General features: G+C 41.2%; 1 protein-coding gene across 1 annotated transcript; it reads left to right on the top strand.

The window, feature by feature from the left end:
* The first annotated feature begins 8,654 nt into the window (after positions 1–8,654).
* prr35 (proline rich 35) lies at positions 8,655–14,583 on the top strand. Its single transcript, XM_030122199.1, has 4 exons — positions 8,655–8,722; positions 9,207–9,260; positions 11,687–13,237; positions 13,336–14,583. Exons 3-4 carry the CDS (start codon positions 11,838–11,840, stop codon positions 14,165–14,167), a joined length of 2,232 nt encoding a protein of 743 aa, XP_029978059.1. The 5' UTR covers positions 8,655–8,722; positions 9,207–9,260; positions 11,687–11,837; the 3' UTR covers positions 14,168–14,583.
* Positions 14,584–15,324: the final 741 nt, after the last annotated feature.

Below are 15,324 nucleotides of genomic sequence, written 5' to 3'. Positions count from 1 at the left end.
ATAGGCATCAGCTGCAGCTCAGTCCAAATGAATAGCTCTGGAACACTCTCACCTACTGGTTCAAAGTAGAATTCATATCTGATGTTTTTCATTTCAAGTCAAGACTCGGATAAGGCCGTAGATATCTGCAGAGAAAACTCCAACGACTCATATGTCTAGTCATAACTGAACCTTGACATCTGCCCTTTTCAGATATCAACCCAGCTCACTTTGAAGGCTGCATTTTCACCCTGGAAAGTGGCCAGCGTTCATCTAGCCTTCATCTGTATAATTGTGTGTTCATTTAAGTGTGAAGCTGAAAATGCCTCATTGTGTGCTCCCAGCGCTGTTCCCTGACATACTGAACGCAATTCACCTCAGGAGATGACACTTGTGTCTGTGTGGTCAGGACACTTGGATGCAGAAGGTGGGTCGGAAAGTGTATGATCGTAGTGAAAAAATGGCGGTGCACTAGAGACGAGCCAAGGCACGGCCCAATATCAGCCCTGATAGACTGCATTTCATTTTTAGTGTTTCCAGAGGGACGGCTCAGGTTGGACGATTTGGGGACAAAGTGAGAGAGGCCAGACTGAGGTGGGACAGGATACAGGAGACAGGGTCAGACGGAAGCAGATGAACTACTGTGTCCGAAAGTAGTAGTAGTTTCACCATCATATGTATCAGTATTTGTTTTCCAGTATTCAATAGATTAGGTTAAAATGTTCTGCTTTAGTGCTGATGTAGCTGCCTCTGCATGTGTAGGTATCATCTGATCTATAGCTCATCTGATTGGTTATATGTCACAAACAATATTCTATCAACACTGAAATAAAAAAAGAACATTTATTTAGCTGTTAAGAAGATTAATGTAAAAACTATCAATATAAACATTATTTACTTCTTTTGCCTTTCAGCGTAAAGACATTTTATGAAAATTCTAACAGCTCCAAATATTAGTTATCTGTGTTATCGATTACTCATTATTGGTATCAGTACATAACATATCATTCAGGCATACAAGTGATGACCAGTGTTGGAAAGGTTGATTTTGACATGTAATAAGTTACAGACATTTATCTTGTTAAAGAGTTATAACATTAGTAACTTGCAATAATACACTGATCTACTTGACTCTCCTAATTAATGTAAAATTTAATCAAAGCTAAAAAAAAAATCTGCGTTGGTGCAGTGGATAGGACTGTCACCTGACATCAAGAAGGACCTGGGTTCAGTTCCAACCAGGGACCTGTTTGCATGTTCTCCACATGTTTGTGTGGGTTCTCACATGCACTGATAGTCAACTGATTGGTCAACTTTAAATTGTCCATAGGTGTGAATGTGAGAGTAATTGGTTGTTCTATATGTCGGCCCTGCAATGAACTGGCAACTCGTCCAGGGTGTACCCCGCATTTGCCCGTGGGTAGCTGGGATAGGCTCCAGAAGATGAATGAATGAATGAATGAAAAATCTGCAAAAACACACAATAAATGTTAGAGTATTTTATAGATATCTGGGGAAACAATTATATTTGTGCTTCCAGTGCTGAAAGACTAGTAGTTTATCATCAGCATCAAAACAGCTTTTTGATGCATTTCTCTTTCTTCATGGAATGATTTACAGAAGGAGCTGAAACTGTCAGAACTTGTTACTTTGGTTGTATTTAATTCTGTTTAAGGGATAGAGAAAACAGTCAGTGTGATTACTTCTACATTTGCATTGAAATCATTATAGAACTTGTCCTCATTGATCTTGAATTTTCCTCTCCTGTATTTGCATGTGTATTTGTGTGTTTGCTGCTGGAGGATTCTGTTGGGTTTCTGTAAATTGGCTTAGAGTCTGGTTCTGACCAACTCTATATGTAAAGTGTCATGAGATAACTTTTGTTAAGATTTGGCGCTATATAAATAAAATTTGATTTGATTTATTTAACCAGATACTGTATTCATTTGCAGTGTACAAAAGTTATTTGTTTTGTCTTGTCTTTGTTGCAACTATTCTGCATTCTTGGAAAAAAGATTTTTAATTTGAATGAGGATTTCACCTGTTTAAAAAAAAGGAATTCTTGTCATCAGTTTAGTAACTGTAGTTTAATTCTGTATTTAATACCTATCTTGTAGCTTTACCTGGTACCTTTATGACAGTTTATCTTTTTATTATGAAAAGTAGTTTGTCTTTAGCTGAAGCGTTTGTTCTGATGAAGTGTCCTTGAGCAAAACACAAAGTTGCCCTTTTTCTAAAAAGCAAAAACTTGTATTTTCACATATATTAACCATGTACTAAAGTAGCTCAAACGCAATTATACAAGGAGGAGTTACTGTGTATATGAACTCTATGCAACAGTGATGTAACAGCGATATTAGCATGTCAAAGAATATTCTACTAAGTTTCAGCTCTAAAACACACTTGGAATGAAAACCAGAGGAATGATGGGTCGTGTTGGTAAAGCCGGGCATGGCTGTTGGAGTTGTTCTCCTTTGAAAATGAGGTGAAGAAGGGAAAGTGGGGAGGGGGTGGTGAATAATTGATAGTGGCTGAGAGCGATATGAGTTTAGTTAATGTGCCCAGCAGCGCAGGCTAAGAGTGGAGCTGTTAGCTATTCCACCTCAGGCCTAAAACTCAGGCAGTGGAAGGAGCAGGAGTCTCTCCCAGGGTTAGATGGTGCCGTTTAGTTATCGGCCGTTCAATCTATAAATCTTTCTTTTTAGAACATATAGTCCATCTTGTTGAGTGCATGTGTGTTCTGTTAATTTGCATGGGTTTTGTTAGTGTGTCTATGCGTATTTCTTTGGAGGCATGTGCACAGCTGGATCTCCCTGCTAGCGGTGTTGTTGCAGCCCTCGGGTTCCTTTCTCTGAGTGGTAATAGAGTGCTCCTGTCAGCCTCCCCAGATGCTGCTCCATAAGGACCCTCAACTCTCTCAACTCGCCAGGAGAGTTCTGTGCTCACACTGCGAGTCTCAGCCAACGTTTCCCTCCCCATACTGACATTTCTACTCCTACTTTTCCCTCTGAAGGCAAACACTGCAGTTAGAATTGAAAATTTAGGGATAAAACTTTTTTGTTGGCAGGGTGTCTGTCAGTTTTTAGGTTGTTAAGCTAAACAGGAAGCATAACAGTGGAAAAAATGAAAATGAAATCAATCAAATATGCCAAAAAATACACAAAGAAGAGGAAGAAAACTTGCTGCCAACCTGATTGCACATAATTTGGTAATAATGTAAAATCTTTTACATAGAAATTCTTACTCTTTCTCAGTTTGCTGCAGAGCACACTCACACTGTAACATCCAAAATTATACAAATTACTAGCACGCACGGGAAAAAATCTAAATCTTACAAAGTGTATTTTTCTCATTTTTAGTCAAAATATCTCATCACACATAAAGTAAGACATAATCCCCTCAAAAGTAACTTTTCAGTGAGATATAAGAACTTACATTTGGACAATAATTCTTGAAAATGTTTTTTCAAGAACTCTTACCAAGATAATTTTCATTTGTTCCATTGGCAGATTTTTTTGCTTAATTCAAGATTTTTTTTGCTTAATTCAAGCAAAAAATCTGCCAATGGAACGAGTGAAAATTATTTTGGTAAGATTTCTTGAAATACCATTTTCAAGATCTATTGTCTGAAAATAAGTTCTTATATCTCACTGAAACGTTACTCATTAGGTGATTATGTTTGTTTGTTTGTTTTTTTTTATGTGGGATGAGTAGAGATGGGAATCGAGACCCAGTTCTTTTTGAGAACCGGTTCTCAGTAGCTTGATTCCTTGAACTCGTTTGCCTGCCTGCTTAACAATTCTGCGTATCGATTCTGCCTTCGTTGTGCATGCGCGATGACGTCACATGTACGCTGCATTGTTTTGGTCAGAACGTAGCCAACATGGCGCTGAGGCAGAAACGGTCTAAAAAAGACGACGCCAGGTCCACTGGAACACTGTCAAAGCTTCCATGTCTTCAAAAGGGTGGAATCCCTCCAATATCCTCAAAAATTTGTCCACAGCATGTGATTCATTTACAGCAGGGGTCTCAAACTCCAGTCCTCGAGGGCCACTATCCTGTATGTTTTAGATGTATCCCTCTTCCAACACACCTGATTCAAATGATAAGCCTACCATCAAGCTCTGCAGAAGCCTGATAACGACCGTCAGGTGTGCTGGAAGAGGGAAACAACTAAAACATGCAGGATACCGGCCCTCGAGGATCTGAGTTTGAGACCCCTGATTTACAGGAATATCACGAATTTGATACTCTACTTAGCTACGCTTGTGTATGTAGCGGCAGAGTGAATGCCGGGCCAGTTCCGGTGCAGGCAACAAAAGTCGTAACTCCTCAAATACAAGTTTCTGAAGGTAAGAAGGGAAAGGAAATGAGGTGCACAACAACGGGAGACAAGCCACATAGTTGAAATGCAGCAATAGAGGAATTAGTACAGCGTCTTTAGTTTCACTTTCACTGTACCCCCCCCAACCGGCCCGGCGTCATCTGTTATTATTATTTGTACATACTGTATATGTTGTATGTATACTCTTTTAATTCCCTCACCCAATGAGAATTGATAAGGAATCGGATCGATAAGCAATATCGATAATGGAATCGGAATCGTTAAATTCTTAACGATTCCCATCCATAGTGATGAGATCTTTTGACTAAAAATGCGAAAAATACACATGGTAAGATTTTGATTTTTTTCCAGTGCGTTGACCCGTGGGGCACCACAGGTTCTAGATGTGGTAGTTTTTATGCTGGAGAGAACTTCATTTTGCATCACACAGCGTGGTACTGCACTTCCCATCAACCGTCATGGACATAGCAATGTGACTGTAAGGCTATTGTATTCCAGAATTACTAATATCTCCCAAAATATCGGTCCTATCAACTTGCCGAGATATTTAATGTGGAAATGGGACTATTCCTCAACTGTAGGTACCAAATTAGCCAGTTAAAAATGTCTCAATTTCTCAGAACTGTGCAGATACACACACACACACACACACACACACACACACACACACACACGCTCCGAGACCTTCCAGTATCATGATATAGATCATTATTTTTTGTTATTTTCAAATGCAAAATAACTCCCCTGAACCACTTAACACCATATTACACTATCAGACAGGGAGAGACAGTATCACTCATGCACTAAAATCTGGACACAGATTCCACACCGTCACACCCTTTAACCCTCAAAGACCTAAACAGCAACCAGCAATCAAAAGCATCTACTGATCTAAAAGGTTTATTAATGTTTTAACCACTAATCTTATCAATTCATGTAAAATAATTCAGGTAAAATGTAGTCTCTCTGCTTTTCAGGGTCATCAGATATGATCCATTTGGACGCTCTGTAGTAAACGTGGAAACACCATCATCTTCTACAACGTTGATTCACTCATAAAACCCATGGAGTTTGACAAATGACAGAGGTTGTAGACTCCTGTTTTATGTTTGGTTATTGTATATTTTGCTTTAAGAAGTCATTTTTTCTTCAGGTTTCTCTGTTTTGATGTAATAACCTTAGGATTTTACTGAACATCTACATGATCAGTAAATTACACACAGGAAAAAAATATGTACTGAATGGTAATAAATCACTTAGGAAAGGTTAAACGCTGAGAAAAATTCACTTAGAAGTTGCCACAAAACTAGTTCTGGGTCTGTAAGGGTTAAATAGGGTTAGAAACTGTGTACCAGCATACCCTCCTTCATTTAAGATCTCTCCCTTATTAATGTATGCATCATAAATGTGTTTTGCGCTCGTGTTTCTGTGACTTTACATTTTCATTTTTCGTTTTGCAGAACTGGAACATGCACACAGGAAAAATGACTGAGCATTTTTTCCAGAGTCAAAAGTATTTTCTTCAAAAAGAGTAAAATTGACTTTGTATTGAGTTTGGAGAGCTCTCCCCAAAGAGTAACTTTTACACTTTTTAGAGAGGGACCAAATGTTAGCTGAGTAGAGTAAAATTTTCTTCAATTTGAGTAAATTTTACTCAGGCAAATTTTCTGTGCAGCAAATGTAGATACAGAGATGCTGTGATAACTTTTTAGTTGTTTCACCCTGTATTATGACTATACTTAGGAAATAGCTCATATAGATACAAAATAAAGAACACTATTCTATTCTATTGTATTGTATTCTATTCTATTCTGTTCTATTCTATTCTAAACACCACTATGCAAAAGCTTATGTTTATAAAATAAAATCTGTCTGTCTGGGCACATTTGGCTTTTTTTCTCTTCAAAGTTTTACAGAAATCACAGACTTTCTGTTTCTTCTATTTAGATGCTGTGCTAAGGTCGTATAATACCAGTAAAAACATTGAAATCCAGTACATTTTGATGTTACTTTTAAGCTTTTCCTGTTGAAACAGAAGAAGATAAATTGAAAACAAGCATGTGTATCTTGTCGTCACGCATCCATATATAATAAACTGGGCTGTTTGATGGGCTCAAGCTATTGCTCAGTCAAATATTTGAAAAGAGAGGCCAACCATTTTTACTTCTGATACAGAATTCCAGTTTGGTATCTACTCTCTTTTTTAATTTACAAAACTGACATTTCTAATACTTACAATCTTTCTTCAGAGCAGACTTGTGACAACAGAGTGTGTTGATAAAGATGCTGCGGATCGTGAGAACACTGCAGGAGTCAGTCCTCACTTAGCACATTTACGCTTAACAGGAGAAACTGACACCGTCTCCCAAGTGTTCCTGTAGTAGGAGAGAAATAGTCTCTTTCTCTCTTGGAAAAACTGACATCATCTCCCATGTGCCTGTGCTCTAAGATGTGGAGAGTCTTTCACTTGTTTCTCTACACTCTCTACTTCCTCCTCCATGTCCTGTCGTTCCTCCTGATTTACCAGACATCCTCTTTCCCCTGCTGTCACATTTGGTACAGATGGTTAGGCTCTACGGAGTGGCCTGTCAGTCTCCATTTGGCCGCCTCGGTGTGACAGCGGGCCTGATGGCTCGTGAAGGCCCCCCGACTTTCCCAGCACACGGACACTGACATTTCTCAAAGGGGCTTGCATGCACGTTTCCCACCCAGCCAGAGGAGGAAAATGAAGAACCTGGAGTTGACCCACAGCCCGCCACAGGCTAAGACAGCCAGGGGTGGAAGGGAGAAGGACCGGAGGAGGGGGTCAGATTTAAAAGATATTAGCATGAGTGGTCAGAAAGAGGAAAGAGAGGAAATGCAATAATAAAAATTAAAAAAAAAGGAGGTCAAGTCAGGTAGAAGACAAAGATTTGGAGTCGGAGCAGTGAGTCTGAACTGTCAGAGGAGACATATGTCAGTCATTGCCTGTGGATGTGATGTTGCAGCTCATGTCAGTAACCCATCCAGTGCGCTATTATCACATCCATCTGAAGGAGGCTGCCTTAAATGTCAACCACATGACACCAAACACCGGAGGAGAGAGAGTGAGTGGACAGAAAAAAAAACAAAACAAAACTGGTGATTATCTTAAACATACACAGGTTATCAGGCATCAACACACCTTTGAACAGACACACACACACACACACACACACACACACACACACACACACACAGGAGCATACAGACCTGTCACTGCCAGTACACACTCAGAAAAGATTAGGTTTGACCGAATATATATAATACATTTTTTATAAACATTTTTGTAAAGATATGTGTTCTAATGTCAAGTAAAATTATTTAAAGAGAAAAAAAATTAGGATAGATAGATAGATAGATAGATAGATAGATAGATAGATAGATAGATAGATAGATAGATAGATAGATAGATAGATAGATAGATAGATAGATAGATAGATAGATAGATAGATAGATAGATAGATAGATAGATAGATAGATAGATAGATAGAAAGTGAGAAAGAGAGAGAGAGAGATGTACTTTATTTATCACAAACTAGGAAATTACAGTGTAACAGCAGCATGACACACATACAATAAAAATAGAGTACCACAACATAGACTTAAAAACAAAACAAAAAACCCCAAAATGGTGTAAAAAAAAAAAAAAAAAAAAAGAAAAAAGAAAAAGAAAGAAAGAAAGAAATACAACATGAGCAAACACTGTACACTATACATAATAAATTAGAAGTATAAAAAGGTCTGGTCTGATTTTTTTGAAATACATATTTGAGGTGTGATCGTAGCAAGAAAAAAACCCAATGATCCCACATCTTTAACAGGTTTTAAAATGTGAAAATAAGACAATTATGGCCTACACTACTTAAATAAATATCAGTCAGACAATAGGAAGTGTTCAAATTCTCAAGCAAATAAAATAAAATAAAATAAAATAAAATAAAATAAACATGCTATCTGATGCAAATGATAAATTTAAAGAATATATTTAAGTAGTGAATAAACAGGTATTGGAATAAAGGTCCACATGAGGACTGAGCTCAGACAGAAGTCATGTCTGTCCTCCGTCATAATAAGACGCCATCCCATAATCTAACCTTTTTGCCAGTATTGTGTAAGTTGTTCGACTGCATCCTGGCTGCAAGGTAGAGACCACATTTGACAATCTGGGGGGAAGAGGGGAAGGGCTGGGGCTGTGGATGTGGAGGAGGGGGGGTGGGGGAGAGCTGCTGTATTGTAGTGCCTCCGGGCACTGCTCCCAGTCAATATATATGTGTGCACAGTGGCTCGTGCGCTCCCATTTGTGCGGGACGCGCCGGCCTGTCAGAGCCGCAGCAGAGGAGGAGCAGTGACAGCAGCCCACCCCGGGAAACTCTCTAGGTACGGATCAACACATCTCCTCTCCACTTCCACGGCATGCGAGCAGGTTCATTTCATGTGTTTTAGGGGAAATGACAGTGAGGCCCGGCGCTTTTTGGCCGTTAAAAAGGCGCACGGGTGCATTTTAACCATAGTTGGCTTTAATTTGACTTTTTAAGGCAAGTAGTTTTCATGTTTCTTACTAATAAGTTAAAGATATATTTAGTAATCAGATGTCGCTACTTTTTCTATTTTACACTTGCTTTATAGCTCTATCAATTGTTTTTTTTTTTTTTTTTTAATGCTTTGTGTATCCAGGATTACCTCTGCATTGTTATCATCTGTCACTATCACCTAAACAACTACATTTTCATGGACAGTTTAATTTATAGCTATTTAACAACACTTTTTAGCAATATCAAACTCAGAGGTTGTTATTTGTTTCTGCTTATGTATAACTAAAATGATAAATGACAATAAAAAAAAAATCTTTCTTCCTTTACAGGATTTGCCATCACAGAAGGAGACATCTATCAAATCATCCTGATCATCATTTTAGGTAAAGTTTTTAATCTTCAGTTGAATTTTAAAAAGACAGAACTGGTTAGAAACTGCTGTGTCTTGTTTGCATGAAAAAGCTGCACATATAGAATCCCTTGCGAACCCTCTGGTCCATAGGCTGTCACTGGTGTGGTTGTTGCTGTCTTGTCAACATGTCAAAGCTTTTAGTGTGGTGAACCTCTTTAATTGCAACAATAGATGTTCAAGTGGTTATTGGCTTGTTTGATCATCAGCCCTAAAAGCTTAAAACAAGACCGCAGGGTTTGGATATGGGACAGCAGGGGGGCCAAAGTGCACAGTCAGTGGAGAGGCGTGTGGATGGCAGTGGCCAGAAGAGGGAAAAATCTACTGTAAAAATGATTTTTATTGATTGACTCGTAGCTGCAGCTGTTAGGCTCCATTATGAGCTTAAAGCTCAGGTCAGAGCCCTGGGGCGGACAAGTGAACCAATCAAATGGTCAGGCACTAACGGGGCAATTCTGAGGGTCCAATTGGGAGAGCAGTTGGCAAACGCCTGCCATCCTGTGTTAGAGTCAGCGGGTCTTTCATCATCAGCCTTCAGTGCTGTGGGTTTTACAGATGAGGTTGTCCGCTGTCCCTCGACATCACGGCCCATCCATCACCTCTGTGTCTGCTTCACTGGACCTTCTCATCCTAAACTTTGTCATGATCAGGCTGTGTAAGACAGGAGAGACTGGCCGCTGAAGTGTTTCTGTATTTTACCTCAGTTTGGACTCTGAACATCACACACACTTTCATCTGTGAATGACCTGAGGAAAGAGACAAAATAAAAGCCTGAGAGCAGAGTCTTTTAAATTGAGGAGCAGAGTCCTCACATCTTTCTCACTGCAGGGTTCACCCAACGGCTTGGCTCAAAGTAGAAAAAGATCACAAAGTTTCTGTCTTTTTCAGCGATGAAGAAAAACAAAGCACAAAAAGAGCAGAGATTTTAAGTAAATTAGATGGAACAGATTCTTGATTGTCTTTTTAACTTTAACCTTTCAACATTAATAACGATTTTCTATGCATTTCATACAAGACAAAATGGGAAAATGAATTAGAAAATTAAATTAGATTAAAAATATATAGATAATAGTTTAAAATCTGAAATGTGACTGATCAGATCAATTTTAGCTTCTTTTAGGAATAAATGTAATCATCAATGTCAAGAATTTAATTCTCTAATAATTTCTATAGAGGTTTTGATCTCTTATATGTAAAATTCATCATCAACTAACCCTTTACAATTAATTCATTTTACATGAACATTCTAAGAGCAGTAGTACGACCTGTTCAAATTCATGTTTTACTGATGATTTACTAAGTGCAGAACATAACTCCTATTCTAGAGATGGTAGGACCAGTCAGTGCAGGAACAGTTGAACTTATGCACCATGTCCTGACCCAGATCCCAGTCCTGGCACTAATGACGCCCTATAGGCATTAACGCCAGGCTCTCATTAGGAACCAGGCCTCAAACCCCCAGCTCCTATCCCTGCCATACCCACCACCATACGTAACACTAAGCCTGGCTGCACTGTGCCTTTAGCCGGCCTCCGAGGGTCCGGCCCTAAACTGGATCAGGCCTGTGAGTGAAGCCCCCTGCACAGGTGCACGGTCCCCTGTGACGGCCCGTTTGCCCCCCAGCCCTGGGCTCTGCTCATGTGTCGTACTGCGCTGGAACTAATGAGTAGTGGCAGGTACAGTGAGAAAAGAACATCGCGGGCCTCCCTGCAGTTATGTTAGTGGCATCCCTGGGCTTAGACAGTCAACAAATGCCAACATAGAAAACACATATGTGCAGAATGATCTATACTCTCCTTCAATGCACACAAAAGGAGAAGTTTCCTTAAGGTGTCTGCTCAATAAAGTTAACCCCTCAAACTTATTCTTCTGGAAAGAGAAAAAAGCCTATTGGGACGTAGAAGTGTGGAATGAGAGGAATGAGAACAGGATGTATTTTGATCAGCGGGTGTATTTTAACTGTAGTTGTATAAGGTTGCATTTACTTCAACTTGAATTTTTGAATTTTTATGTTTCTTACTAATATGATGACAAATATATTTAAAAAGCAGATTTTGCTCTTTTTTTTTTTCTTTTTTCCACTTACTCTATACCTTTGTGAATTGTTTTTCTAATGATTTTTGTAACCAGAATTATCACCTACATTTCCTGAAAAATCTTAAATAAGTAAATAACTTTCTTTTTTTGTTTAGAGGACACATTTTGATCAACCAAAGAAATTATATTTAAGCTGAAATATATGAATATTTGTGAATTTGTTTTATTTAAATAAGTATAATGTGTTATTAATTTGTATATTGTTTGTGTTTGTTGGAAAGAATCAAGTAATGTGTAAGTGAAAGATCCACTTTCTTGCTAAATAATATCGCATATTCATACAAAATCTTGTGTGTTTCACAGGTTCTTCTCCGCTCTTCTGATGACAATGCTATTTTTTGTCATCCAACACAAGTGAAGAAAAGCTTCCGTCAGCTCGAAACAAAACAAAAACCTTGAATTTCTATCATTTGAACACAACTGTAACAATCTTCGACAATCTCAACACTCAAACATGTCCAAGGACGACGCCTGTAAAGTGTCATCTGCCAGCAAACACAAGGAACGAAAACCCAAGAAGCCTCACTACATTCCACGGCCATGGGGCAAACCTTACAACTACAAATGCTTCCAGTGTCCCTTCACCTGCATGGAGAAGTCCCACCTGTACAACCACATGAAGTACAGTCTGTGTAAGAACTCCCTGTCTCTGCTCATAGAGTCAGACTGGCCCTATAAGAAGGGGAACATCCTGCACCCGGACCAGCTGAGACCCTTTCAGCAGACGCATGGGCTCCACAATACTAGCAAAGATGAACTCGAGGTGACCCGGGCTGAAGAAAGACAGAGGCAGCGAAGGACCCTCGAGGAAGAAGGAGAGGACAAAGACAGCCAGGGACCAGAAGAAGAGGAAGAGGGAGGACAGGTAGAGGTTTCAGAGGTCACAGGGTTGACTAAAGAGGGCTCTGCTAACAACAGCAACAGAGGAGATGCTTCTGACCCCAAGAAATCCAAACCACCAGACTCTGACCTTCTCATGGCTGATATGCTCTCCCTTGAAGACCAGCTTTTACGGGCGCGCTCAGTGGAAGTAGAAGCCCAGCTGAAGCACTACAAACTATCCAAGACATGTCTAACGGCCCCTGGCCTACTGTCAGAACAGTGGCGACTGCTAGCATCCAGCCACACCAAAGCTAAAGCCGAACCCAGAGTGAGTAGCTCAATCCCTTGTTACCCCCCTCCGCCAAACCTGGTGGACTACCAAGACCCCACTGGACTCAACCTGTCAGTGCTCGGGGTGGGATATCCCATCAGCCCTGGCCTCTTCTCATACATGAACTCAGCTCTTCCCACAGCTACCTCCGGTGTCACCGCCCAGACCCACGCTCAGCTCGCCCAGCTTCCCTTCCTGGCTTCGGCCGCTCAGTTGATGCACCCGGCCTCCAGCGCACACACTCACAACGACAGAGCCCTCATCCCCCCTCGGTTTTATTACCCCTTCCTGTGTGAGCACACTTTTGGAGCAGCCTCCGGTCAGAGCGATGCCAGTAAAGCGCTCAAGACATCCACAAATAGTGTCGAAGCAAACCCCTTGTCAGGTTTCCAGCCTAAAGTAAGTCTGTGGAAAGTGCCTGCTCTCCGACCGGGGACCACCGCGGTCCCCTCTGCCGGCTGGGTGTCACCTCAGAGGGACTCCCCCGACCAAAGCTACAGGCTACAGAGTGATAAAATACAAGCTGGAACCAAGGAGGGTAAAGCAAACTGGGGTCTCAAGAGGACAGGGGCTCCGGTGGGAAACCATGAGGCACCTGTGGAGAAGAAGCCAAACATGGGCTTTACTTTGGACCTTCTGAAGAACATTCAGACAGGGTCGAGTCTTAATGTGACGGCAGACAAACTCCTTTTTCATAACAGGTAAAAATGTATTTTCTGGTTCATTTGAAATAATTACTAACACTGATTTGTTTGTAAGTTTTCGTTTACATAAGTCCCTAACCTCAGCCCGTCTTCAGTTTACAGGACGCTCAGCTTCAGACTCAACCTGCTGAATTATGGTACAACGATGCTCTCACCAGTCCCAACAGCGAAACCTCCTCTCTGTCCACTTGTGGGGGACCCAACATCCAGGACTCAGCTGCTTTGCGTACAGTGGGGGAGGGAGCGTCAGAGTCAGTTGCCACCCTCCTCGGTGACCTCTCCAAGGCGTTGCAGGACTACCAGGAGGCCGAACGCAAAATCTCCCACCTAGAGAAGGAGGACCTCCCTGCCCAGCGCCACCTCTGGGAACACCTGAGCAAAATCCGCAGCGAACTGTCCCACATCCACCAAGCCCTAGAGCGGACAGCGCGCCAAAGTGACGGACCTCTGGATCTCTCAGTCAAGAGGGACCAGAATGATTCGGCTGCTCATGTTGACCAGGGCCTGAGAGAAGACGGCAGCTTCAGAGACACCACCACGGAGACGGAGGAGGAGGACGAGGAGCTGGAGGAGAAAAAGGACGACGAGGACGATGAGAGTGAGAGAAAGGCGATGAAGGCTTCGCTGGAGAGTCGGAAGCAGTCTTTGGACATGCTGATCAAGATTAGTCAGGCAGGTGCGTCGGTGGTAAATACAGAGGTCCTCACTCCTGGTGGTCTGTCCATCAGAACCAGTCCAGCTGAAGCTCTGTGGCCCAGCAGAACCACCAAGTGTGAGGCCGACTCCAGCGTCCTCCTCTGCCCCGACGGCCGGTCAGTGGTGTTCACCGACATCCCCTCCTCTGCCAAAACTCAGAAGAGACCCCCTTCTATCCAGCGACTGGAAGCCCAGTGCCCTACCAGTCCTTTAACAGCTACAGACAATTAAAGCTGTTTCCCTTCGTCTGTTTGTCCATAATACAGTTACATTCACACAGTGGTTTAATGCAGTTGTCTTTATTATTATTGGCATGCCTTTGAATTTCACTGGCCGGAAGAGGACTGTCTCATAGGACTCTTATTCTTACACAAATCTGAGACGTAGCACCTTATTAAACAAGCTAAGAATGAATGATAAAATATTTGAACGAGTGGATTATTACTGCACTATGGACATTGATTGTTATACAATGAAATCCTCCTAAGAACAAGTTGAAAATGTAACATCAGCTCTTAGCATCAGTTTCCATTAAAAGAATAAATATAATAAAACCAATAAAGACATGCTGAGAGACAATCTTTTAAATGTATTTGTATATATTGTAATTGTTTGGAATAAATGTAAGTAAAATGGTTTTATATGGATGACGTGTTGGACTGCATCATTGACTTGAAACATACACTGTATTATACACACTGTATCTGAATAAATGAGGAAAAACTACTTTTTTGTTTGATAAAAATGAGACGGAAAAAGAAGGCGAGGGCATGATAAATAAAAGAGTTTGATTTTATTAAAGGTGATTTTTTTTTCTGTATAAAATAGCGATACAGATTTATTTGCTCTCCAGCTCAAGGCTTCATGTTACTATCACTATCGATGTGATCTAAAGTCCACACAGATCCACGGTGGCAGCAACACTTCCACTCTCAACTACATGTCCTGACACCATCAGGCGGCTGAGCTAAAGGTGAAGCAGCTCCCGGGGGTGAACCTCCATCTGTGGGGTCACCTGGGCCCGGGTCCTGGACCTAAAGGAGTAGCCCTGTAAAGGTCACGGCCCCAGGTCTGAGCACCACATGAACTAAACAGCTGAGTACCTGTCCACCTCCAGGCACCTGCAGATGGGGGGGCCCGGGTCTGGTGGGCCCTTCATCGCCTTCACACCCAGAGTGGGAGTGGGAAAGGTCATCTGCCACGAGTACAGGAGTAGAGGAGCCCACAGTAAAAGCTGAGCCTGAAGAGGTCAACCTGACAGTTGGCTCGTCCTTCTCATCTCCATCTGACACTTAAATTACAAATACAGGTAGAATTTAATGGACCGTGCAAATGTTGCATAAAGAGTTCAAATATAGTCTGTAAAATGTTTGAAATAAAATGTATGT

This window comes from Sphaeramia orbicularis, chromosome 19 (assembly GCF_902148855.1).
Source record: "Sphaeramia orbicularis chromosome 19, fSphaOr1.1, whole genome shotgun sequence".
Classification (NCBI taxonomy): domain Eukaryota; kingdom Metazoa; phylum Chordata; class Actinopteri; order Kurtiformes; family Apogonidae; genus Sphaeramia; species Sphaeramia orbicularis.
Note: the sequence above shows the minus strand (reverse complement) of the source record. Positions and strands in the feature narration are given on the sequence as shown.

What these genes read in the sequence shown, in the direction of transcription:
- prr35 (XM_030122199.1), top strand. Translation starts at nt 11,838, where the DNA reads ATGTCCAAGGACGACGCCTGTAAAGTGTCATCTGCCAGCAAACACAAG. An exon ending in AAACTCCTTTTTCATAACAG is followed by an intron (nt 13,238 to 13,335) that starts GTAAAAATGTAT and finishes GCCCGTCTTCAG; the next exon opens with TTTACAGGACGCTCAGCTTC.